Source organism: Hoplias malabaricus, chromosome 15, assembly GCF_029633855.1.
Source record: "Hoplias malabaricus isolate fHopMal1 chromosome 15, fHopMal1.hap1, whole genome shotgun sequence".
NCBI classification, from domain to species: domain Eukaryota; kingdom Metazoa; phylum Chordata; class Actinopteri; order Characiformes; family Erythrinidae; genus Hoplias; species Hoplias malabaricus.
This window is the reverse complement of record NC_089814.1, coordinates 20992415-21018654: the sequence shown is the minus strand read 5'-3', so window position 1 is coordinate 21018654 and position 26240 is coordinate 20992415. Positions and strand designations below refer to the sequence as shown.

At 37.7% G+C, this 26240-nt stretch overlaps 1 protein-coding gene across 3 annotated transcripts; it reads right to left on the bottom strand.

Annotated features, from left to right (window-relative positions):
- Positions 1–4979: 4979 nt before the first annotated feature.
- dub (duboraya) lies at positions 4980–25487 on the bottom strand. Of its 3 annotated transcripts, none has more exons than XM_066646282.1 (7): positions 25053–25487; positions 11195–11278; positions 9926–9997; positions 8241–8306; positions 7783–7977; positions 7037–7546; positions 4980–5328 (listed from the first exon to the last, which is right to left on the bottom strand). In XM_066646282.1, the coding sequence occupies exons 1-7, from the start codon at positions 25056–25058 to the stop codon at positions 5305–5307; spliced, it is 957 nt and encodes a 318-aa protein (XP_066502379.1). In that variant the 5' UTR covers positions 25059–25487; the 3' UTR covers positions 4980–5304. The 3 variants fall into 3 exon arrangements, with proteins under 3 accessions (XP_066502379.1, XP_066502378.1, XP_066502377.1); XM_066646281.1 differs by having other exon boundaries at positions 8241–8312; positions 11195–11275; XM_066646280.1 differs by having other exon boundaries at positions 8241–8312; positions 25053–25486.
- Between the last annotated feature and the right edge of the window lie 753 nt (positions 25488–26240).

The following is a 26240-nucleotide window of genomic DNA, read 5'->3' as shown; positions in this document are numbered from 1 at the left end:
ATGAGCTCTCACAGCACCCCCTCCCTGTGGCTGTCTTAAATGCACTTAAATGAACTTTGGCATTGTACTTTAAATAAATAAATAAATAAATAAATAAATATATAAATAAAAATAGTCACAACACACATAATTGAAATTGAACTGAAATTCCATCCTGATATTAAGATATGTCCACATTTGATACCGCCCAGCCCTAATATCAGTAGACCATCTGATTTACTGATTTCTATGGTGAAGGAAAGAGTATTTCAAAACATATAACACATATTTTAAGGCACATCACCTACTCAAACTTTAAGCTGCACCTATTGTGGACACATGTTTAATTGGACATGCACAACTTGTATAATCACTGTAAATAAAGCCTATAAAACAATAGGACACACTGAAACAGCTGCGGAGGAGTTTGAATTCAGAGAAAATACTTAGAACTATAGAGCCGTGCAACTGCATTCTCTAGAATGATGGCACTCCATCCAGTAACCTTAAGATGAATGTGATGTCTGTTGTGCAGAACTAATTCAAAACCAGCACCTGACCTCATTTAATACTCTCATGACTCTCATCCTCGCATCGAAAACCTCACTCATAAAACCCCTTCTATAGATTTAATTTATTTTAGTTACTTCTGGTTTCTAGTTTCTACATTAAATCATTCATTTAAAATAACGTTTGGCCAAAAAGTATAATATTTATATATTTATCGCACAGTGTCACAGCAGTAGTAGGATCATTTGACACATACACACTACAGTGATCATGATGATGAAGCACAACTCACAATAAAACGCTACACCCCTCAGGAGCGTCAAGTTTATAAGTTGGCTATGTGCTTATCGCAGCAAAGAAGATTAATGTGCTTTAGATCAATTCTGGAGCTTTTAAAGCCATAGGAGTGGCAGCACAACAGCTCACTGAGTTTACTGTTATTTTACACCTCTTATTCTTTTGCCTGTAAAACAAACCTCATGTTGTATGATGAACAGGCAAAAGTGTCAAACTGTCATGGTAATAGATGACTGGTAATGCCATTTTATTTGTGTTTTAAGTTGTGTTTTACCAAGAGCACATACCTGTAGAGCAGGGCACTTTCCTGGGGTCAAATAAGGAGTCATGACTGTTGCACAACACACCAAAGTACCTACTAAGCATGCTTCAAATCGTCCCATAGAGCCAATCAGAAAGTAAAAGGGCAATGAGATTATTTACCTAACTGAATTAGCATGGAGAGAAGACAGAATGAAAACGATACCATGAAGGAATTAAGAGGCACTGGGCTTGATAGAGACTATTGAATTATTTCACTGGGTCACTGTTGTCAACCATTTTAACCCACAGGTGTTTTGGGCAAGCTTAGTTGATAAAACATAGTGTGACTCAGACGAGGAAGACTTGGATGTGGATTGAATTAATTGAATTCAGTTCCACAAGATGTAAAATCATGGGCAAATTTAAATGTAGAATTTGAAAACTGTACTTTTTAAAACAGCTGAAATTTTCCTGTTTTTAAAAATTTACACCCAAAAGATAAATCTTGCTGTTTTTGCTTACTTTATTGAGAGTTGAGTAATTATTGCTTCTCCTGTAAAGATGCTATTTTGGGGATGTAAGATTTTGTTATGACAGTGAGCATATGCTGATTTTCACATCTCCATATTTATAGTGATTAATCGTAATTACTTCATACGAAAAGACTACAATAATTAGATTTTCACATTAAACAGATGTCAGATTTGCTAAATCCCATTTAAATATTTTGCCTGGTGTAGTGTGTTCTGTGGATGACTTTATATTGTATGGTTTGTAGAATAGTGCTTGTGATCATATGGAAGTTATTTTTACATATTTGTGTGCAGTATTCGGCACTGGATATAATACATAGGTCTATTGCCCATTGTTATGTTGGAATTGTTATTTTGAGCTCAGGTATATATTTTAGATAACTTTTTTAGAGAGGATCCTCCCAAATCAGAAATTACTGGTGGTAGATTTAATGTGTTTTCATTTGTTTTGATTTTGGAGCTTAGTAGTGATTTTAGCTGTTGGAAATAGATGAACTGATTACTCCCCATGCAGAAATTCAAGGTGATATATGAAAGTGAGACCTGGGTGTTATTGTGGAATAGATGTTTAAGATGTGTGATGCCTTTTTCCCTCCATAACGTAAAGTACAATGGTTTTCTAGACATAACTAGAACAGGGTTGTTCTAGATGGGAGTATTCATGCTCAGTGAGAGATTGGAGTTTGTGATTTTATGAAATCCACCAAGCTGTCAGAGTTATTGTTATTGATGGATTTTGAGTGTGTGGCTGATAAATGGAAGATCTGCTATCTTGATATCTTTGCATAAAATTTGTTCAATATCAATCCATATGCTGTCTCTCTGATTAGGGTTAATCCATTTTAGTGTATACAGCAATTGAGTTGCAAGAAATTAGTTGTAAAATTTTGGGTCTTCTAAGCTCCTGTTTTTTTTCTGTAAAGTGGTCAATTTTATTCTGGGAGTTTTATTTTTCCAGTAGAAGTTGGAGATAGCTGTGTCTAAAGACTTGAACCAGTGTGTAGGACAGGGAGCATTGATTTTGGGCAATATGGACATTTCAATTATGGTAATTCTACCTGTCAGAGGGATGGGAAGAAATGGAGTGTTATATAGGTTTGTGTTTACTAGAAGAATAGCTACTATTTTGAATTCACTGTAGTTCTGAATGTAATTATAGATCCTTTACATTTATTTACAGTGCACATACAGAGAAGGATATGATTGGCTACTTTCAGTACAGGCACTAGCAGAGTTTCATGGTGCTTTGTACTCATTAGGTTCAGCACATTTGATCTACCACAATAGTTATCATCACATACTTCGGAGATATTTTACACTGTTTTGCCTACATGTATTAAGACATTATATGAACATAGCTGACTAATGATGAAATGGGTGTTTCTCTTCTGCTCTTCCTTATTTGTAAAATGTTTGTAAGATACCCAGTAATAACCACATATTTCAAGTATCATACCCTTTACTTACTCAGTGCTTATTGTATCTTCCAGTTTACTTAACAGGTACTTACTCTGTACATACCCAGTAATTAGTGAGCTGTTATTTAACATGTTACCAACTAATATTATGTTGGATGTTTAATGTCTGTATTCCTTTTATATTCTCATTCTGACATTTTGCTGCAGCTAATGGTTCTATGAAGATGGCAAACAAATGGGGAGAGAGGGGGCATCCTTGCCTAGTGCCTCATTGACAGGTGAACCTTTGTGATATTACCCCATTTGTGGTTACAGTGACCATGGGTGAGGTGTATAAGATCTTGATCCATTGTATAAAATATTCCAGGAAAACGCCATTCTGTGTAATGCGGTAAATAAGTATTTCCAATTTACTTTATCAAATGCTTTTTCTGCATCAAGAGTTACTATTGCTGTTAGTAATTTCTGTACGGTGCATGTTGGATTATGTTAATTAGTCTACGCATGTTAGTGGAGGAATGTCTACTTTTGATGAAACCTGTTTGATCAGGGTGGATTAGATGTGGGATTACACTTTCCAGTCTATTGGCTAATGTCTTGCTTATATTTTGTAATTTTAAATATAAATTTAAATTTTATAATTTTTTAAGCGTGAGAGGTTGATAACTAGAGGGTATGGTTGGGTCTTTATTAGGTTTGAGGTGGAGGGAAATTGTAGCTGTATTCATATCGTTGGGTAATTTCATATTTTGTTTGATTTCTTTTATAAATTTTTTATAGGTAGCAGTCACACAGCTCCAGGGACCTAGAGGTTGTGGGTTTGAGTCCCGCTCCAGGTGACTGTCTGTGAGGAGTTTGGTGTGATCTCCCTGTGTCCTCGTGGGTTTCCTCCGGGTGCTTCGGTTTCCTCCCACAGTCCGTAAACATATGTTGGTAGGTGGATTGTTGACTCAAAAGTGTCCCTAGGTGTAAGTGTGTGAGTGAATGTGTGAGTGTGTGTCACCCTATGAAGGACTGGAGCCCCCTCCAGGGTGTGATCCCACCTTGTGCCCAGTGATTCCGGGTGAGCTATGAACCCACCGCGACCCGATAAGATGAACTGGATAAGCGGTTTGACAGTGAATGAATAAATGAATGAAATTTTTAAAGAGAGGTGATAATATTGGCCAAAATGTTTTGTAAAATTCAGCAGGGAAACCGTCTGGACCTGATGCTTTATTATTAGGCATTAGATTTAATGCTTTGTAGAATTCTGGAATGTAAATTCTTTTGTATTTGGGGGTTTTAATCACTAACAATTAGCAAGGCCAAAATCACTCATGAACTGTTTTATGGTTTATGTAGATTTACATTTGCAGGTGGTTTTGTAATTTGTAATTCTGTAAGTCTGGATTAATGACTTAATTGGAGAGTCTGAAATGTTAGAAAGTTGTTCGAAAGGAAAAAAGATGGGGTTGTGAGTATTTGGGCCATATACATTTGCAATGATTATTCTATGTTATTCTATCAGTGATGGTGGTGTTATGTATAAAAGAGATTTTCTTTATTAGAATAGCTACACCTATTGGCTTAGAGTTGTAATGAGCGGAATATTTGCCTTTAAAATTTTGAGGTGGTTTCGTATCTTATTCCCCCCCCCCGAGATCCAATGCCACGAATGTTCCAGGCAACAAAATTTAGCTGTGACATTATAAGTTGCTGAGTATAATAAAGTGATTGTGTTGTGATGTAAAGTTGCTAGTTGCTAGTGATTGTGTTGCTAATGTAAAATTAGCGTGTGTGTGTGTCTATGGCTACATGTTGTTAAATTTAGTTGTTAGTAGTGAGTCTGGTGTTGTGGTATGGAACATAAATAGTGACATTCATTATATAAGAAGAGAGGGAAAAAAAGCACCTATACGTAGTATATACTAAATACACTCTCATTAGCCTTTTCTGCTAATCCATGGTCTCTGTCAAAACACTATAAACTTGTCACACACGAGTGAGAACAGGTTCATCCTTTATTACATATGAATTTCAGGGCAAGGTATATACAAAAAAAAAAAAAAAAAAAGCAAATAACAAATCTAAACTACTGTGTCTTTTCAAAAAGATAATTCCAAAATATTAACAAATCTGTACAAAGTTTTTCGTTTTCATTTCATTTTTAACTTGTACATATATAAAACCAGTTTAAGAGAAAGCACAGAAATGCTGAAGCTTTGTTGGAGGGAGGGTTCCAGCCTTGTCATTCCCGTCAATAACTCCAGCCTCCCATTCACTGCTGTGGTTTGGCCAAGCAGGTAGGTTTTCAGTGAGCTGTACTTCGTGGAGAATTCCTGTCATGGCTCACAACCTTTACTTTCCTGTAGAAATAGAGTAACATACACATTTTCATAAATATCTAAATAAGACAAAACTGCAGATACACAAACAGTGCGTTCGTGCCCACTGTTAGCATGCAACTTTGCTTTGGCTAAGCACAGGCCAAAAAATAAAACTTCCACTAACATCATTCTATAGAACAGAATGGTATAGAATCAAGATATGTACTGTATTAATATTATTGGTATAAATCGTCTATTTACATTCAACTAATCAGGCTGTCAATAAGCATTTATAATGGTTTAAACTGGACTGTTTCCCAAAAATATCTTAGTGTTAAGATCATCTTAACAGGGGATTTCAGTATGAGAATTCAGTATGATGCTCACTCTACTTCTTAAGAATCTTCTTTGCTCTAAGATGCTTTTCGGAATTCCAGCCCTGAACAGTAACAAACCACACATTCTGAATCCATCTTGCCCTCCACATGCTGCAGGTTTCCAGAGACAAACGATGCAAAAAAGCTCCAGAGCATCACTGAGCCTCCAACATGTTTCAGCATATGCTCCGTTCTTTCTCCTTGAGACCTAAACATTTCTGTGACTTATTTGTATAGTTTTGAACATATAAGGAGCTGACTTTTCTTGCCTTTTCTTTTGAGTCAGTAGAGGTGTACATTTGGAGTCTGGGCATTAAGATCTTCAGCGTGCAGTATGTGCTCTTAGTTCCTGCTGCCACCAAATGTTGCTGCAGGTTTTATGCTCTCACTCAAGTTTTTTTGACCACCTGCCTCCACAGGAATCTGGTGGCAGCCAGTGATATCTTCCCTTCCTCTGCCACATTCAGGTACTGTAGCTACTGTACGGTACTGTACAGACTGTAGGTACTGTATTCCTTTATCTTTGACCTAGAGAACTATGCTTCCAAATCTCTGTCTAGGAACATTCAGTGGCTTTACTAACTTTTTTTTTAAATCTATTGTTTGTGAAAGGCAACAATCTCTTAATGTTTTGGACAATTCTCTTGACATCTCAGTCAACAAAACTCTAGCTGGTCTAGGTGTGTGATGGGATTTGTCTGAAGCACACCTGATTCAACTAATGAAGCCCTTCAATGATAGCATCATGCACGCTTAAGACAAGACCTGATTTGCAAAGGTGTGCTTTTATGAAGGATTTTATTCAGGTGGTTGAATAATTCTGAGACTGCAGTAGTCATTAAGAGGCATTTTGTGAATCTGAAAAAAACACTTGTTCTTTGAGTGTTGAGCTATTTAAATTGTTCTTGTTTGATTGGTTTACTGTAAGCAGCTGAAAGTTTGTACATTTTGATAATAAACTCAATGTGTAAAGGGGGTTGAATAATTGTGTTTAGAATTCTGAGTGGATCAGACACAGCAGTGCTGCTGGAGTTTTTAAACACTGCCCGGTCACTGTCCACTTTATTAGACTCATCCACCTTGTAGATGCAATTAATCTGTTGCTGCACAGTTTGTGCTGGTCATCCTCTAGTCCTTCCTCAGTGGTCAATTGAACGCTTTTGGCTAGATATTTTTTGTTGGTGTTTGAGTGTACTCAATTCAGCAGTGCCACTGTGCCACTGAGGAATTTGAATACTCCAGCAGCACTACTGTGTGCAATCCACTCATACCATCACAATAGTTACACAGAGAAACTGGTGGATCCTCATAGTCTGAAAATGGTGATAAAAAATCATAGGACACTATGACCTGTAGGGGCCAAGGCTCACCTCTGACTGGGCCTCCTCCTCCTCCTCCACGTTTTTCTCTTCTTGTCCTTTTTCCTCTGTCTCTGTGTCCTGTTCACTCTGTTGTTCTGGAGCTGACTCTTCATGGGGCTCTTCAACCTTTGTGGACTCTGAGGTGCTGTTGTCTAACTGAGGCTCATCAGGCTTCTTCTCTAACTCCTCTACCACCTTCTCATTCTCTATAGACTCTGGGGTCTCCTCACAGTTTTTACTCTCCTCTTCTTCTTCTGTTTTTTGCTGCTGTTCTGAATCTGGAGGTGTATTTTGGTGTTGCTCAGTGGTAGAAGACTTTGGCTCAGTCTCTGTACTGTGATCCTCTTTTTCTTCCACCTTCTTCTTTTCTTCAAACACCTCCTCAACTTTACTGTCTGGAGCAGGGCACTCAGAAACAGGTGAAGTGGTCTTTTCCTCTTCAGGCCCCACGTCATCTGAACTAGACTTTCTGTGGCGACGAGATGGAGGACGGCGTTTGATTGAATGTCTGGCTCTGCCCTGAGGGAAGACCAAGAGAAACAGTTTCAAATAAGACACTTGTGTATAATGATGGATGTTAAAGCAACAATTTTTTTAACCACCATTAATAAGACTAGTAAATTAGTAAAACTATGACTGAAGCAGAAGAAATAATATATATTAAACACTTTTGTATTGTTATCAAGGTATTCGCCTTAGTATTATTAGGTTTTAATAATAGGCATGATTGTCTGTTGTTTGAAGAGGTTTTTAACCTTGCTGATGCTCTGTAGAACAGTGCCTTCTGCAGGTTTCTCAAAGCTGGTGGGGGTCTCTTCTTGGCCAGGTTTGGAGGCTGATGCGGCACTCTGTTGGCTGCACGGGGAGTTGGGGAATGAAGGTGGGCCTTTCATGGCTCCTGGACTCATTGGTGAAGGCAGCAGAGCCGTGGGAGAGATTGTGAGGTTTGCCTGTGAACAAAGGAACAGAATTTCATGTCTGAGACTTAATCTGCAGGAGCAGTGTTCACATCTGCCCAGAAGAGGGAGACACAGATAAAGCAGTGTTGAGGATGTAGAAGAATTTTAGACACCTACACTGTGTTTACACCTTGCATTAACACGTGTTTTCTATTCAGATTCTACCTGGATATACATTGGCTGGATTGTGTTTATATTTGGCTAAATATACACCTTAATGCAAGTTGCAAACAGGATGTTAAGCACAAACCCACCTGTAGTTTCTCAATAAGGGCAGAGTTCCTGTTTTTTCTTGGGGGCTGGGAAGTTACCTCTGGTTTCTGTTGCTTAAAAAAAGATCACAAATTTAATATATAATTTCCAAGATGACATAACACCAAAAAATTATCAAAGTATCAACTGAATGTTTATAGTAATAAAAAAAAAAGCAAAGCAAAACAAAACCAAGGGTTGTGAACTTTCATCCGGGTGCTCCAGTTTCCTCCCACAGTCCAAAAACACATGTTGGTAGGTGGATTGGTGACTCAAAAGTGTCCGTAGGTGTGAGTGTGTGAGTGAATGTGTGTGTGTGTCTGTGTTGCCCTGTGAAGGACTGGCGCCCCCTCCAGGGTGTATTCCCGCCTTGCGCCCAATGATTCCAGGTAGGCTCTGGACCCACCGCGACCCTGAACTGGATAAGCGCTTACAGATAATGAATGAATGAATGAGATTGAGTCTGTTTTACCAAATTTTAACATCATTTTTTCCCCTCTGGTGGACATTAGACATTGCACTAACGTTGTAAACTGTAATATGTTTCATGTGGAGTTTATAAACATAAAACATTAGCGGTTAAGTTACTACATTTTAAAGTAATACATTTTATAATATTTAGAATAAAATATCAGTACAGGATTCTAATAAAGCCATTGATTTTTTATTAAGCAGAGACACAGGACTACACACCAGTCTTATTTACTCTGTGATGTTTTATAAGAAGTCTGTTTATGTTGAATAATGGACTCCTCATTACTGATAGGTTAGTGATGTGACAAATGCTCTGCAGTCTCGTCTTTCTTTGTAAATGCAGGTATATTCTAAAGTTAATGCTTGAAATGCCTTGAACCTTGAACTGCCATGTCCCAAACTTTTTGGAATGTATGGCAGGCATCCATTTTGCAATGATACTGATAAAATAAAGCTTAACATTTTGCCTTTCATTTAAAACTGTTTAAAGTGGATTTAAAAATGTTGTGTTTCATAAACTGTCCCATTGTTATAGGAACTGAGTTTGTGTAGGTTGCACTTTGTTATTAAAGCTGTTTTTGACAATAGTATGGCTCAGGACCCACTGCAGTTCTGAACTGGAAAAGCTGTTACAGACAATGAATGAATGAATGAATGAATGTTCAGAACTATTTGTTATACAACCATTTAATATGTCATCATTTCACTGTGGTATTTTAAAGTATTGCATATAGCCCTCGCTATTATTTCGACTATGTCCTATGCTTCTGTCTCTATAACACATCTTGAACAAGTAATTGCAGTGCCGCTTTTAACCCCAGTGTTAATTCATACTGGAGTATTTCTGTAATTCTGCTGCCCATACTGCCTTATGAATATGCAGAGTATAGCTTATTTTCTACTGTAAATCTAACTCTCAAACGGCTGTGTATTCATTGTCTGTAACCGCTTATCCAATTCAGGGTCGAGGTACTCCTGTTTATGTAGAATTGTAACTTACACTTTTACATAAATGGCAGGGTGGACTCGAGGTTAAATTAGTTTACAATTTAAGTTGTAAAAATCAACCATGGAAACTGTAATCTAATCTCTTCCTGTCCCTTCATTTTTCCAAGTAAACTCGTAAATGGTTTTGCTGTTTGATGTGTTTTATCGCAAATACACATGCTCAAACAAGAAGCTTTTTTTCCTCATATTACTCAGAAATTCTCACCTCCTCCTGGCCTGCATTGTTACTGGCAGGTAGCGGCAGAGTGCGTGGAGGTCTCTTCCGCACAGGGTTGTTCTGAAAGGAAAGGAAATATCATATTTATACACCAGTGCATCTAAAGTCTTATTTTATGAATCAAAACCATCACAATTCTTTTTTCTACGACACTTTTCAACCTCAACCTCTTATCATACCTTAGAAATAAAAAAGTAGTTTTTGTTAATGTGCCTTAAAGAGTTACATGTTCTATTTTTATTAGTTGCCTTGTATTTAGGACTCTCTCAAAAAGCTGTCCAAGAAAATGAGTTGTGACTTCGGTACATAAAACAAGGCAGAATTAATAAGTGCACCTTTATACATTGACTTATGTATTTATGTATCTATTAATTAAACTAAATTACTCATTCTAATTTTATTGTGAATGGGCAGTGTTAAGATGATATGGGCTCTTTAATAACAACAAGTGAATATCCAAGTGTTACAAGACATTTTCCAGAATACTTCACAAACGAAGAATGGGATGAACATAAGGGAAAGGGCTGAGTAACAGGCTAAAAGACAATAGAAGAGTCATAGCACTGAGGATCTGATGGGAAAAGTAGAAAGATAAAGACATTGTCCAACAGCTTAAGCTAGTGACAAAGCAAGTTAAAGATTAGAAGCTGTAAAGATGAAAGCTTAGATGTGAAGGAAAGCAGGATGGCCCATTGAAGAAAGGGAAAGTGAGGTTTGTAAGTAGCCAAATTATCATGCCATCTCCTGACTCAGTCACTGAATATAACCTTTCAGCATTATGTAACAGCAACTTCCATTTATAAGGATGACTTCCCCAGAATTGAGATACAAGTGCACCTTGTCAAGCCTCATTTCTGTCTGCACTTACACCTAGAGGCATTCTAAGCATGTCTGGACGAAATTATGTTTGCACTGTATTTGGCAAACGATATCAGGGTGGTTGAATCTATTTCATAGTAAATATGCAAGCTAGATCATCTTTAAATAGTTTTAGTGATGTGTGGGCAGAGGGCATCAAGTTTTAAATCACCACTTAGGTCATTCACAATTCTCATGCCAACATGTCAGAACACTTCGTATATATTCTGCAATTACATTTCCATTACAGAGTCACAGGTGGTTGGAGACACAGAGAAAAGCTGATTTCATCCAAGCAGAGTGTGCCAGAAATAAAGGTGAATAAGCATGAGCTAAAGGATGAGAGATAAGTCAGAAGAAGGAGGAAAGAATCATTGGTTCCACTGTGAGAATGCTCACCGCTTCAGGTCCTGCAGGGACAGGGATTTGACAGGAGAACTTTCCAGCCAGTTCAGCCACAGAAGACTTTACCATTGGCTTCTTCTGAAATACATTGTTTTTAGATCAATGAGGATCCCAGTACATGGTTAAGGCAAAAAATAAAACCACCCTCATAAATCATCTTGGGGTGTAATATACAAGGGGCATTCAGTAAGTACTCAGTATTGTTATGAAGTAAAACACATTAAATGTATTATATTTTTATTATATTAATATATTATTATTTTATTAATCTAATCACATTTCTTTCAAATTTGGGAAAAGGTTAAAATCCTTCTGGGGTCCTCTATAGTAGAAGACTAATGTCTTAAAATCCTGTCACATGCAGCGTGATGCTCAATTTGAATTAACATACTTCTGTTCTGTTATATATATATATATATATACACTGTAGGATAAGTTGATTATACTGATACTGAAAAAATACCAAACGTCCCTTCTATATTGTCATTCATTCATTTTCTGTAACCCTTATCCAGTTCAGGGTCGCGGTGGGTCCAGAGCCTAGCTTTCATTGGGCGCAAGGGAATACACCCTGGAGGGGGCGCCAGTCCTTCACAGGGCAACACACACACATTCACTTACACACATTTGAGTCACCAATCCACCTACCAACGTGTGTTTTTGGACTGTAGGAGGAAACCAGAGCACCTGGAGGAAACCCACGCGGACACGGGGAGAACACACCAACTCCTCACAGACAGTCACCCGGAGCGGGACTCCAACCCACAACCTCCAGGTCCCTGGAGCTGTGTGACTGTGACACTACCTGCTGCGCCTTGTATATTGTCAGTTGGTATGTAATTATTATAATCTGATCAAACCAGAATTACAGCTGATAATTGCAACTGAGATTAACACATCATTAGCGGTTGACGTTTCCATTCTTTTGAAACAGACTGAAATTAATTTCACATCCCTCAGGGCAGGAATGCACAGTCATTACCAGTGAAACTACATGTCACACCACTTCAGGTAAGAAACTGCTAGAATCATTATCAGTGCTATATTATTCTTTTGAATCAAACTTCAACCATATGTGTCTCAAGGCTGTAAATTTCTCCACTGGGTCTCAGGACACATTTGGATAGAACTTATAGCTTTGGAATTACATGAGTATCGTGGCAGATCATAAGCTCCTTCTCTTTCTGAGTGTGAGGGATTCAGCTACTCTTCTTTCTATATCATGATGAAATGCAATAAATATACAGGTATATGTTAGTCTCTTGTCTGACAGAGAGGATTACTGCATCAACTACCACAGTAAAGCCCACAGTGGGGCGAGTGGGTAACATATGGGTGGCACTATTACAGAACTAAAGCAGTTGTTAAGGACACCACACATGATCAATGCTCTTTGCTATTAGATGATGAAGACAGTGAAGAACTGTTCAGACACTCAGGAAAACCTTTGTAGCAAACTATTTATAAAAAGCAGGTCTTTCATGGTTCCCTTTAAATGCCATTACTTAATTCTTTTTCAGAAAGTGGAAACTGTGAGCCGGAGGTGATTCTTATATATCTTTTTTATAGCCTTTCTCCACTTTGTTGGCATGCACAGGCTTCAGCCAGATGTTTTGAGGAGGCCAGGGTTGTTGAGGGTTTTCACCAGGTTTGGAGAGTCAAAGAACTGAATTATCATCAGCTGACAGTTCCTAATGTCAACACTCACCTGCTTAACTAGGCTCTTCAAGTCGGTTAATGTTAGTTAAGTTCTGAGATTTTACAACTGCAAAGATGCTTTATTTTTTTGCATATTCCACAATTTTAATGACAGTGTAAACTTTTGAATCCCTAATTCAATTTGTTTTTCAAAATATTGTATATTTACACCTTTCCACAAAAAATTGGAGACGTGTTTTTTAACAGTGATGGCTTACTGTATTAATTTTTTTAAACAGAATTTATTTACATGCCTTTTAATGGCTTTTTAAAAATCCTGTTCTGCCATAGAAAAGACTGTATGTCAGACGTTTCACAGACGAGACTTAGCAACATAGTATGTTCCAAAACAGGAAACCATGGTAAGATACCACTTTTGTTCAAGCGCTGAGAAAACATGATTCAGAACTGCAGATAGAGAAACAGAGAAAGAAAGCTATGTGGGAAAGACATGGTCTCTTTCCATCTGCTGTTGGCTTCAGACTCCCCAGTGTTCCCTTATCAACCCAAGCATAGTCTTCAACAGCCCCCCAGCCTCCTATCTCTGGCCATTTAACATTATCACCAACTCTGTCTGGAAACCAGTCCTGAGTGGCTTTTCACTTTACATTATCCTTCACTGTCTGCCAGCAGCTGGAGCCCTACTCTAAATAACTATGCAAATTTCATTTAAGACAAGGAACAGAAAAACGTCCAGCAAGAGTTAAAGAACGTCCAACCCATGACCCAAGGGTGGGCAATTAATAGAGAACGAATGGACATCAACATTCAGAACTTCTAATTGATATAATCTTTCCTATATTTATTATATACAATTTTGATCTTCATATATTAACTTTGTTTATATGTCCCCCACTCCGTGTTCATGTACTGTCCCCTATAAAACCACACTATCATGTGTGTAGTAGTCACATGATTCTGCCCCATCGAGTCTGTCGCATTGAAGGAGAACCTAAAAATGAGGTCAACTGAGCAACTCAAGCAGCTTGGGCCAAAGAACAATGTGGTGTCTTTGGTTTGGACGTGTTTTGACTTTAGTGAAGACAGCTCTGAACAGAAAGAAGTCAAATGTAAGCACTGAGCTCAGCAACCAAAGTTAGCAACATTTTAAAAAACTCCCAGCTTTAATACTTGAGCATATTTACAGTACAGTAAGTAAATTATCCAGTTAAGTGTGATATTGATTTGCCATCATATCATCCAGCCCTACAACGACTCAAACTCAGTCCAATCTCTGATACCTTTTTCTCACAGCTGCCCAATTCCCAGGGTGCTCTGACCTCACTCAGGCTCAGCCCATACTCCCTCTTTCCCAGTTCTTTTTCCCTATCTAATGGCACTGAGCCATTAGTAACCATTAGTGAAGATTGGTGCAGCTGGATGATTAGTTTAGATAACAAACTTCACTCACACTCATCCCAAAGGTATTGGATGGAGCTCCATTGCTCCAGAGGGGAGAGCGCCACTGCTACACAAGCCAAATGTAGAGGTCATTACACCAATCTAGTCAGAATTTGTCATTTGGCATGCTGACTTTAGGCTGCACTGCATTTGTCCACACTACTCCACTCCCGATTGGCAAGGCATTTCAAGCTTTGAGCACACAACTGAAAGCCTTAAAGAGGTATTAAGCAGACATTTTGACATATGCGAATGATGAACATGGCAGATGAATGAATACATATCCAGACCTAATGCTGTAAGTTCAGTGTAAATCTGTCTGCACTCTACTGCATGTTATTTGATTACTTTACTTATATTATGCTTTCAATGATTGCATAAAGAGGACTTTTAAATATATAGTGTACATTTAACGGGCAAATACCATGGAAACAGATTGAGTTTTTTATTGCATGGCCCCTCCCAGTGTTTGATGGATGCCAGGCTCAGTCTGTGAGGCGGAGTCGCTCATTTTGTCCACTGACTCACACAGAATTGTTGAGGGAAGGCCCCACTTTTCCTGCCCAATATCCACATACGCGTCTAAGCCAAAACATGAGGTCACAGAGCTGAGGCACCTTTAGCATAGGAGAAGAATGTCAGAGGAGCTTGAGTATGACCTCAGCAACTCGCAATGAGACACTGCCCATAACCAGATGAGCTCCACGGGTTCCACAAAGCACACTGTGTCCACTGCATCTACATCAGCTACACTTTACACTGTGTTCAGTTTTAGATGGTGCAAGATTACTTGGATTTAAATGTTTCAATATTAATTTGTATTCAAATTTAAATGTATTTTTGCCTTCTCCTGCAAAACTATTTTGGAGCTACATGTTATTTGCTGCACAGTGATGATATATGAGTGCAAACTGAATCATGTGCTTCTTTACTCTCATACAGCTGCTGTCAGTGTCTCTTTCAAAGCCTTGCTTTGTGAAAAGCTAATGTGATTCTGCTGCTTTCTTCCCCCGGGTCATGGTTTCAGACAGTGAAAGAGACCCCCACTTTTTAACCATGTTGGCATTCACTTTGACTGTTATTATGCTTTTTTTATTTCTGAAATTTAAATAATAATAAAAACAATTCCTTGCTTTTTTTTTAAAATTTAGCATGGCTCTGCCACTCATTCCATTTTGAATCCTATATATTTGTGATGTCACTATAATAAGCCTAACAATTTACATATTTCTATCTATTCTGCAGAAGTGTTAAGGAATGCTGTAAAAACCCATAATGCTGTATCTAAACATAATATAACAATGCAAGTAAAGTAAAGTAATAAACTGCATTACATTACATGGTTTGTTACTTTAGAAACTGTGTTACAATGCATTTCAGAATATTGTAATAACATCCAAATATAATAAAACACTAAATTGACAATTTAATATAAAATTAAATGTGTGATGGACTGTAGTCCCTCTGTTTCTCTGGATGTATTATCCCTTCCACCCTGCTCTTCAGTGTTCAGGACCCACATAGGACCATCACAGAGCAAGTAAGGTTTAGGTGGTAGATCATGCTCAGTGTTGTGAGTGGCGTGGTGTGTTTTTGGATCAGACACAGCAATGATGCTGGAGTTTTTAAACACCGTTTCCACTCACTGTCCACTCCTACCTCCTACACTTACCTGTTGGTCCACCATGTAGATGTAAAGTCAGAGACAGTATGTCATCTGTTGCTGACATAGAAGGTTTTAAAAACTCCAGCAGCACTGTTGTGTTTGATCCACTTGTACCAGCAAACTAACACACCACAACGTCAGAGTCACTGCAGCGCTGAGAATGATATGTGGTGCTCTGTGGCGGTCCTGATCCTTTGAAGCACATGTCTAAACCTTGATTGTTTAAGTAAAATTTCACTATATCCCCTAACATTTCATTATGAAGGAGAAAGAAATGAGGGCTCATGCTGGGTTGATTATGTACATCGTGTTTACTGCCTGCTTGTTGCTAAGGATTACAATATGTTGTGAAGTAAATAGTCCATTTTTCAGTTCCTCTCTTGCTCACTCTCTCTCTCTCTATGTGTCTCTCTGTGTTGTTGAAAGCATCACATGTGGTGGCTCCGGTGCTGTAAAAGTGTAAAGGCCTTCACGAAGAGTGCCACAGACTGATGTCATTTCAGGAGGTGTATGTTAAATTAAACCCATGCCCTGAACTAACATGACACTCACTGCACTGCCAAACACACCAGCTGTTCTATGCACTCACCTCTACAAAAGTGACTAAGTCCATACAGTCCCTGTAGACACTATATAAACACAATATACGTTTATATATACCCCTTATATTTGCTGCACACAGCTTCTCTTGGAGGTTCAACTCTGCACAAATGGCTTATATATTTTCCACAGAAAAACATTAATTGAAATAGGAAGTTCTGAACCATTGTATGATATGAAGCAGAGAAACACAATTCTCTGGAGTTCTATCTCTAAAGCTCCATGCAGCTCCTTAGAGATGAGCTGGAGGAAATACTGTGATCCAGAACTAATCATCAAACATCAGGTGGATTTCTCCATCAGTCTGGTGAAAATGGGCTTTCATACATAAGTATCCACGCCTTCATTCATTCACACTACACATTGCTCCCTCCAGGGTGTGTTTCTGCCTTGCGAACACTGCAATTGTTTCTGAATACGTTAATACAGCATATGCATTTTGCATGTGTTAGTTCATATTGCATTACTGTACTGAAATGTGTGTGTTGAGTCATTCAGTAATCAGTATGTTGGGAATGTGCTGGCAGGCATGGGTCAAGTATATATGTGTTGCCTTTAAAGAACCTTCACCCACTGGGCCACACTGCAAATCTAAACACAGTGATTGCATACTGAGACGGAAGGCCAGCCCCACTAAAAAATAAATAAATAAATAAAAAATGTATAAATAATTTATTAAATTTGAGTCATTTTACAAAGCAAAACTATGTGAATCTTAATTTGAATTAAATTCAAATTCTTACAATCACACAGAGAGCTTTTGTTACTGTGCATTTAAAACTGATATATGTCAATAACCTATGTCCTGATTGGCACCCAAGCAGGGCAGAGCTAAACTGCGGAGTGCTGAAGAGGCAGGTATAGTAAGATGATACATATTTGTTTTTGTGACATCTTTAAATTCATTAATTCATTCATTATCTGTAACCACTTATCCAATTCAGGGTCGCGGTGGGTCCAGAGCCTACCTGGAATCATTGGGCGCAAGGCAGGAATACACCATGGAGGGGGCGCCAGTCCTTCACAGGGCAACACACACACACACCCCTACGGACACTTTTGAGTCGCCAATCCACCTACCAACGTGTGTTTTTGGACTGTGGGAGGAAACCGGAGCACCCGGAGGAAACCCACAAGGACACGGGGAGAACACACCAACTCCTAACAGACAGTCACCCGGAGCGGGAATTGAACCCACAACCTCCAGGTCCCTGGAGCTGTGTGACTGCAATGCTACCTGCTGCGCCACCGTGCCGCCCCCATTTATAAATTATTTATAAAAATGTATGTAGTTACACTATACTGCCAAAAGTATTTACTCGTCTGCCTTTGCATGCATATGAACTTGAGTGACATCCCATTCTTAATCCATATGGTTTAACATGATTTCGGCCCACCCTCTGCAGCTATATCAGCTTCAACTCTTCTGGGAAGGCTTGCCAGATGGAGAAGTATCGTTCGTCACTCCAGAGTTCGTGTCCACTGCTCTGTCCAGTGGGAGCATGCTTTACAACACTGCATCCGACACTTTGGATTGCACTTGGTGATGTAAGGCTTGGATGCAGCTGCTTGGCCGTGGAAACCTATTCCATGAAGTTCTTTACGCAATGTTTTTGAGCTAATCTTAAGGCCACATGATGTTTGGAGGTCTGTAGCGTTTGACTGCAGAACGCTGAGCACTATGTGCCTCAGCATCTGCTGATCTCACTCTGTCATTTTATGTGGCGTACCACTTTGTGGCTGAGTTGCTGTCATTCCCAGTCACTTCCAATTTGTTATAATACCTCTGACAGCTGAATGTGGAATATTTAGTAGGGAGGAAATTTCACAACTTGTTGCACAGGTGGCCTCCTGTCACAGTACCACGCTGGAATTCACTGAGCTCCTGAAAGCGACCTGTTTGTAGCCACCAATGTTTGTAGAAGCAGTTTGCATGCCTAGGTGCTTGGTTTTATACACCTGTGGTCATGGAAGTGATTGGAACTTGAATTCTGTTATCAGGATTGGCAAGTGAATACTTTTAGCAATATAATGTATATGCAACAGTTTGAGCCGTCCTATATTTTGAAGAATAAAGAAGCAATATTCTGGGAAGACTAGATATTAGAACATTGTTGTAAGTATTTAATGGCATTCAGCCTCAAGATCATTCATGAGAACAGGTATTTAAACTAAGGGTATGAACACAAAGTGACCACAGTTCCGTTGCTGCATAGCCCAAAGCTTGGGGTATTTATAAACTTGGCACTGGGTGGGTTGACCTTATGTGCAAGCTTATGTGCAGGTGCTCAAAAGCATCCCATATTTTTCATGCTTTTCTGTAGTGATTGTACAAGTGTGATGGCTCAACTCTAGAGCCTCTTTTGCTCTTACACTTGTTATAGTGTCACTAAGGGTCACCACGTTCCATTAATAGCACCTTATCTTTAGTGTTTTTATCCAGCTGTCTTGCAATGTGTGTCAAGTCCACTGTCCCTGCAGTAGCAGTGCAATAACAACATACACTCCTCAAATAAAATGTGGTTAACACAACATTTCCAACGGCTGTGTAACTGTGCTTACTTAAATTGCGTAAATTCCTAATACAGCTGTGTAGCTCAGAATGAAGCAATATCTCACATGGGCTGGGCTGGTATGAGACAGCTCTCCACCCTTATCCACATTAACATCCACTACATGCAAACATTTCAACATGAGACTCATGCCTTTATAGTGAACTCTTATTTTTTTTATAAGCAATGCCAATTATGTAACATAATTAACATCATTCAATGAAATTCACTTTAAAATGCTGTGTTATTGTTTACAATCTGCTGAGGAATACTTTGTTTTCCAACACTTCTAAAGCAGTTGTAGTTGGTGATCAGTTTCATAACATGTTATTTTTATCTAGGTCCTATTTAAATACAGATGATATACAGATAATCACGCTACTAATAAACCTTCTAGGGACACTCAGAATTATAACATCAGGGCTAAGATTAGAAAGAAATGTAGGGTTAGGTTAAAGTTTTGAGTTGAGGTCAAATTCATGTCTCGAGTGAGTTTCTGCTTTGTTAATGTATTAAGAATGCAAAGTAAGGACATGTTAAGCATCTGCTAAAACAATTATTTACAAACCTCCAAGGATTAGTCTTTGACTGCACTTTCTTGCTGCTCATAATCCAAGTCAGTCATGCTCACAACACATTGAGTCATGTTGAGTCATTTTTTGGCTTAATTTGGCATCATTTGTGTCTATTTCTTTCCCAGTAACAGCTTTTTAGCACTTGTTTTCACAAAAATATGAATTTGGCTGAAGTTGTGTCGAAACCCTATGCTTCAATTCATCATTAATTACAACACTTATGTTTGTCTCCGAGTCTCACAAATATGAAACACAGAGGAAAACCACAGACAAAAAAATATATATCTTCTATTTTCTGAAAGCTTGGTTCCCACTAGCCCTGGTGTTCTGAGTTGTATTCTTTTAAAAAGTTCAAGAGCTGCTCTATTTAGCCATGTCCAAATTCTTTTCTCCTCACTTTCATCTGTGTGTGCAGTGTGTCTGTAGCCTGGACCAGGGACAGCTGCTGAGGTGGGACTGACAATAACTCTGTTCTGCCAGAGTCTCCAAATAGCTCGCATTCAGGAGATAATGAGCTCACATAGCCAGGAAAACACGCGCGCACACACACACCCCTCAGACATGTACAGGGCAACGGGCACCAGTTCATGCTGTGATTATCCACATGGACACAGTTTAGAGGGTCAAAAATTGTGACAACAGGGCCTGGTGATGACATATAAATAAAAACACCATTGCTAGGTTACAGGGTGATTTGATTAACTTCTCAAAAACTAGGCTTTTTCTTCAGATCATAATCTTAATGGTGTAACTATATTTAAATCATGAACAATGTACCTAGCTTACATTTAATAAAATACAAACCCCAATCTCACGGACGGGACAGTCTTGTGAAAGTCAGGGAGACACAGTAAAATTCTAAAATAATTTTTTTGCAATATTTCACACAGACTTAGTGTTTCCAATACTTTTTGGTTTTATCTGAATCTTACATACTTTGCTATGGTTTTTTGGGATTTGGGTTTGTAAATTCTTTACATTTTATGCTAGCATTGGTTTGGTGCAGTTTGTTAACAATGGGAACATACCATCCACATACCAGTGCTTACTAACAATAAATAAATAAATATTACCTGCAAAACCAACCATGTTACTGTAATATGTACAGAGGTGGGTAGTAACATAATAAATACAGTTACTCCATAACATTTGTTTGAGTAACTTTCTCGATAAATTTTACTTAAAAGAGTAGTTTTATGGCAGCATACTTTTTATTTTTACTTGAGAATATTTGTGAAGAAGAAGCGGTACTTTTAATCCATTACATTGAGCTACATTCTGCTCGCTGCTTATTTTTATCGATCCGTCCAATGCACGATCTCTTTGTTTTGTTTTGTTGAGACTTCCAGCAGAGGCTCTGTCACATAACTGTGTCTCACCAATCAAATGTAGCCACTAGCAACGTTTTACTCCATTTCACCAATCAAACAGAGGCTGAGAGCCAACTGCTGTTAAAGCTGAATAGTCACTTCACACAGTGAACATGCAAACACACACACACACACACACACACACACAGAGTTTATGTGAAGACTGCTTTGTTCTTCTTGTTGTTATTCTTTGTAATCTCCGCCTATTGAGCCCATTATTTTGTTATTAAGTTACTGTGGCTTAATTTAATTTATGTTTCTTTGTAAATATTAAATTTATTATTGTTTTAGTTGTTTAAGAGACATTCTCCAGCTCAGAATTTGTTCATTGCTGTTTTATATTTTTATGCATTCAGGTGTATTATTTGACGTCCTGATTATTAAACAAAGAGGTTACTAAGCAGTTACTCGGTATTTGAATAGTTTTTTCACGTAGTAAGTTTTACTTTTAGTCAAATAATTCATTGGGTGGCTAATTTTTACTTTTCCTTGAGTCATATTATTTTAAAGTAAAAATATTCTTACTTGAGTACAGTTTTTGGTTACTCTACCCATCTCTGCTAATGAAAAGCAGAAGCAGCCCAATCTCTGGGTTGAACAATAGGTACATAATGCACACCCAAATGCTATAGTGTGGGAAAAATTCAATTCAGGAACAATATGCCCTTTAATATACTCCATACAAAAAGATGCTTTTAAAGAACTAAGGAACCAGAATTAGAGAAGTGGCAATAGAGGTTTGTTGTCAAAATAAATACATAAAGTCATACAAAAACAGCTGCAAACAGGCAAAATTAACATTAGAATATTAAACATAAAATACAAGACAGATTTAAGATACAGGCCCTTTAGATTGTATTATTCACTAAAAGGTAACATGAACACTTTACATTTATGAGAGTGAGAAACTGCAGGGCAGGCCTGTACAGATCTAATTTCTTTATTATTATTTTTTATCTCACACCTGTGACGTTTTAGGAGCTTTTTTGTCATAATGGCCTAGTTGTACTACCATCGTAAAATAGCTAACAGTGTCTGCCAAAGCTTCTTCAGAAATCAGTACGTCTTTCATCATTATTCTATGAAAAATCCTGAATTTGGTCACATAAACCTGAAAATGAATTGTTAAATAAATGTAGGTATGCACTTATTCTGATTTGTTGGACCACAACAAAATGGACACTTTGTTAAATATAAACTGATAAATAAATTCAAGCCTGGGGAAGCTGGCGATTTTCTGGATCCTTTGGGTTCATCTTTGCATTTGTGGATGCAGCATTCACACTGATAATGGTTTTGATTTCCACTACAGAATCTTGTCTGCTTTTAATGCAGTGGCCCCTGAGGGCCTGAAGATCACAGCCAGCCAGTACTGGTTTTGGGCCTTATTCTTTGCATATACAGTATGCTCTGGATTATCTGTTGCGCCATTACAAAATTTGGAATGTGTTACTGCCATTAAAATAAGAATGCACACATTTGTTTGTAATTTACTGTGTTCAGAACAATGGATTGGCCACCCCAGAGCCCAGGCCTCAACATCACTGAATGTGGTTAAGAACACCTAGATCGTGAGAACAAGTTAATATAAGATTCAAAGATTGAATTTTGGGAATGTGGAAATATATGCTTGCAAAAACATTTCATTATAGTGCTTGGAAAGTGTTCAAATAAGAAATGACTGGCAATATATTTTACACATTGAAAATAAACTGATGCAAACAAAATAGTTACATCTCTCATACACACATTTCCCTTAATAATACAGGCACTTCTCTCACCTCTCCATCTCTTCATCTTTTTAATGATTCTACCGAAAGTTTTCAAACATACCTGCCACAGACATTTCAGCTCTTTTCAAGCACTATGTATTTCCTTCAGAAATCTGGTAATATATAATAACAATGTTTTACATGCAATTATAACATATAGTCTTAAAACACCACACAAATTTTTTTTAGTGATTTGGCACAATATATTACCACAATTTCTCATGCTGTTTATTTTTTTGTTTGTTTGTTTGTTTTAAATGAAACATTCATTATGACATTCTTACTCTACCATCTCTTTAATTAAAATAAATCTATTCTGGAACAATCCTGTGAAACTCTAACACATCAACTTTTACAGATGACAAGGAAACCCTGATACACACAAAATTTGCAGCAATGAAAAACAAGTGCTATCTCACAGCATCAAGGACACACTGCTTCTCCAAAGCAACAACAGAGTAAATGTAGAAAAGACCCCCCCCCCCCCCCCTTTTTTTTTAAGGTCTGTTTCATTTGTAAATTATGCAATTATGACCATTGGCTGGACCTATCTTTGAATTGCTGACGGTATTTGTAAGCATTGAAAGTGTCATAGATAAGTAAAAAAAAAGGTTTTGCAAAATCTTGAGAACTGATTAGAGTCAGTGTTGAACAAACATGAAAGCAACACATTTATCAACTCCTAAGTAAAGATCATTTAAAATTACCATTACCAGTGAAATACAAAATAACTGTTTTTAAAGGAATATTGATTAGAAAAACACTTGTGACTAGGAAGGGGAAAATAGCGTTGCACATTTCTCTCTGCACCTTTAATCTCAATAACGGATCAAAGCGTGTCAACTTATAGCAACAAGTTAAATCAAGGTCAAGGCTGCAAAATTGATAATATTAAAAAATACAGAAAACAATCATTGTTTTTAAGAGAATGACAGAAATGTGATGTTTTGTTAAGATTAATTCTGCAGAGAGGCCCATACACAATAAATATTTCTCTATTTCCTATGTCCCATGCTTTTGCACAAGTGCATCATATGAGCCCGCCATTTTAATCTGTCTTACGGATGAGGTTTCACCACTTCCTGTGTCAGTTAACTTGCTGCAATTCCAGCCATACTTTCCTCTAACTTAAGAGGCATGCTAGAAGAGTCAAATGTTACTTTTAAACCAGGATTTCACAAGTTGATACAACCGCACATAAACAAGCCTAACAAAGCTTAGAAGACCTTACAGAAGTCGTAAAAAGACATTAAAAATGTAATATGTGTAAATGGCAAAATATTTCTACAATCTCATTTTAAATTTACACTTACATTTGCAGGTTCAAGATCAAAATAAACTTAAATAAGCATTTGATGTCTTTGCATGTGCTTATATCAGTTTGGGGATAATCTAAGACTGTGACATGAACTGTGACAGGTGTACAAGAAATCTCTCAGTCTATCAGAATGCATTTCCTCTGCCCTCGGGCATATTAAAATGGCTTTATTTTCCAAATCAGCAAGGTATTTCAAACAGGTATTTGTTTGACAAGTTAAAATTCAAATGGAAAAAGAGCACATTGTGATAGGGTGAAAAGACTAATATGTCGCTAACTTAAAAAAATGCATGTCATCATCCATATGGCTATATAACACCTACATAACCTTTCATGAAAACAGATATAAACTTATAAATGCATTTACAGATGTATACATAGATCTATGTCAGCTTGTGTACGTGCTATATGTAGCCTGGAGTAAAGTTTTAGCATGAATACATATACATAAAATGCACAACCCTGATCAAATGATACGTGGATGTGTGTGTATAACAAAAAAATCAATAAATAAAAATAAAAACACCACACATACATTACTGAGAAATTATTTAACTGACTGTAGAATTACTGCTTTATACTGCAACAAATATAATAAAAATAAAATAATATAAAATGAAATGTGATTTGTGGGGGAAGTTAATGCGTATGTAAATTTATGTTTTTGATATTTAACCAAGCAGGTTAAACTCGGCAAACAGGTGGAAATTACAAATATGTGTGTCCTGTTAAATTATTTTCCATCTAGTAAACAAACTAACCTCTTCTATAAAAGAAAATACGGACGTTTCTAAAAGCAGCTGATATATTAACACAGCAGTTAGAGGTTTTGCAGTACGGTTTTCACTGCGAGGTGGCAATAATAATAATAACAGATATGTAAACATTGCTATAGCTTACCTCCATCTTAACCTCTAGCTTCTTATGAGTTCCCACAGAACTCTCTTCCCGCTCTGCTGCTGACACACTACTCTCAAACACTGCTTCATTTCCCACCCGTATTCCGACCAAGCCCGCCCACGGCGTTACGATTGGCTGGCAATAGCCAGGCTCGCACTGGGATTGGCCAGGACCAGAACTCCGACCCTAGGAATGGCTATTAGATGGTATTTGCAAGTAGGAGGCGGGGCTTGTCGGAGTACGGGCGGGAAAACCGTGACTTGTTGATGAAGTTATATTTAACTGCGGGTCCTACAGCACTTCCAACATTCAGAGCAAAAAGTTAGATCCGTTTTCACACTGCTATATGACTTATGACATTTCCTTGAAGCATGCATACATTTACTTAAGAACACATTTTTACAATAACTGTAGCATTAAAAACTGACTTCACCAAAGTGTAGGAGACATTGTGCATTGGAGTATAGTATATGACTAAATTGTAAGCGATCGGTTTGCACGTAAAATAAGAAAAAAAAATGGGAGGGATTTGAGGAGGACTGCGGTTTGAAGTTTACGGTGATGTGTCAACAACACTTCCATTTAAGGATGAAATGAAAGAGGAAGCTGAATTCTGAAACAGACTTTTTGATTATGCTATAGAGGAGGGGGTAATCTGTTTGACATCGTTGCTTTACGAGCCTAAGCTATAGGGTCTCTCTCCTTATACAGGACCTTCCATATAATTAAAAAATAATAATAATAAATAAAATAAAATGAAAAATTCTGCATAATTCAGTCACTGTAGTTCAGTTAAATGAACAGAAAAAAACATAATTGCTGCAAGGATTTGGTAATATTTACAGTGATTCCATCTCTTTACTCTTTTACGAGAGAATGGTGGCCAACTGATGGAAGATTGTCTGCTGGGTTCTCCTACTATCCACACCAGACCAGCTGCTCACACTCACACTCCATCTACTGTTACCAGCCTCAGACCACTTGCCTACCTAACATCAACTATACTGAAGTAGAAATGGACTCTAATTAGTAACCCTCAGACTGATGCTTCCAGCATCACCATTATTATTATTATTATTATTATTATTATTATTATTATTATTGGCATATTGCCATAAGCCCATTTACTTCCAATATTCTTACATCAATACCATAACTATATCAGTACACTGGAGAATAATTACAGAC

Coding starts and splice junctions, on each gene's coding strand:
- dub (XM_066646280.1), bottom strand. Junction 8,313..9,925: donor ACAATGCAGGCCAGGAGGAG/GTGAGAATTTCT, acceptor TCTTTTTTTAAG/CAACAGAAACCAGAGGTAAC. Junction 5,329..7,036: donor AGGAGGAGGCCCAGTCAGAG/GTGAGCCTTGGC, acceptor CTATTTCTACAG/GAAAGTAAAGGTTGTGAGCC.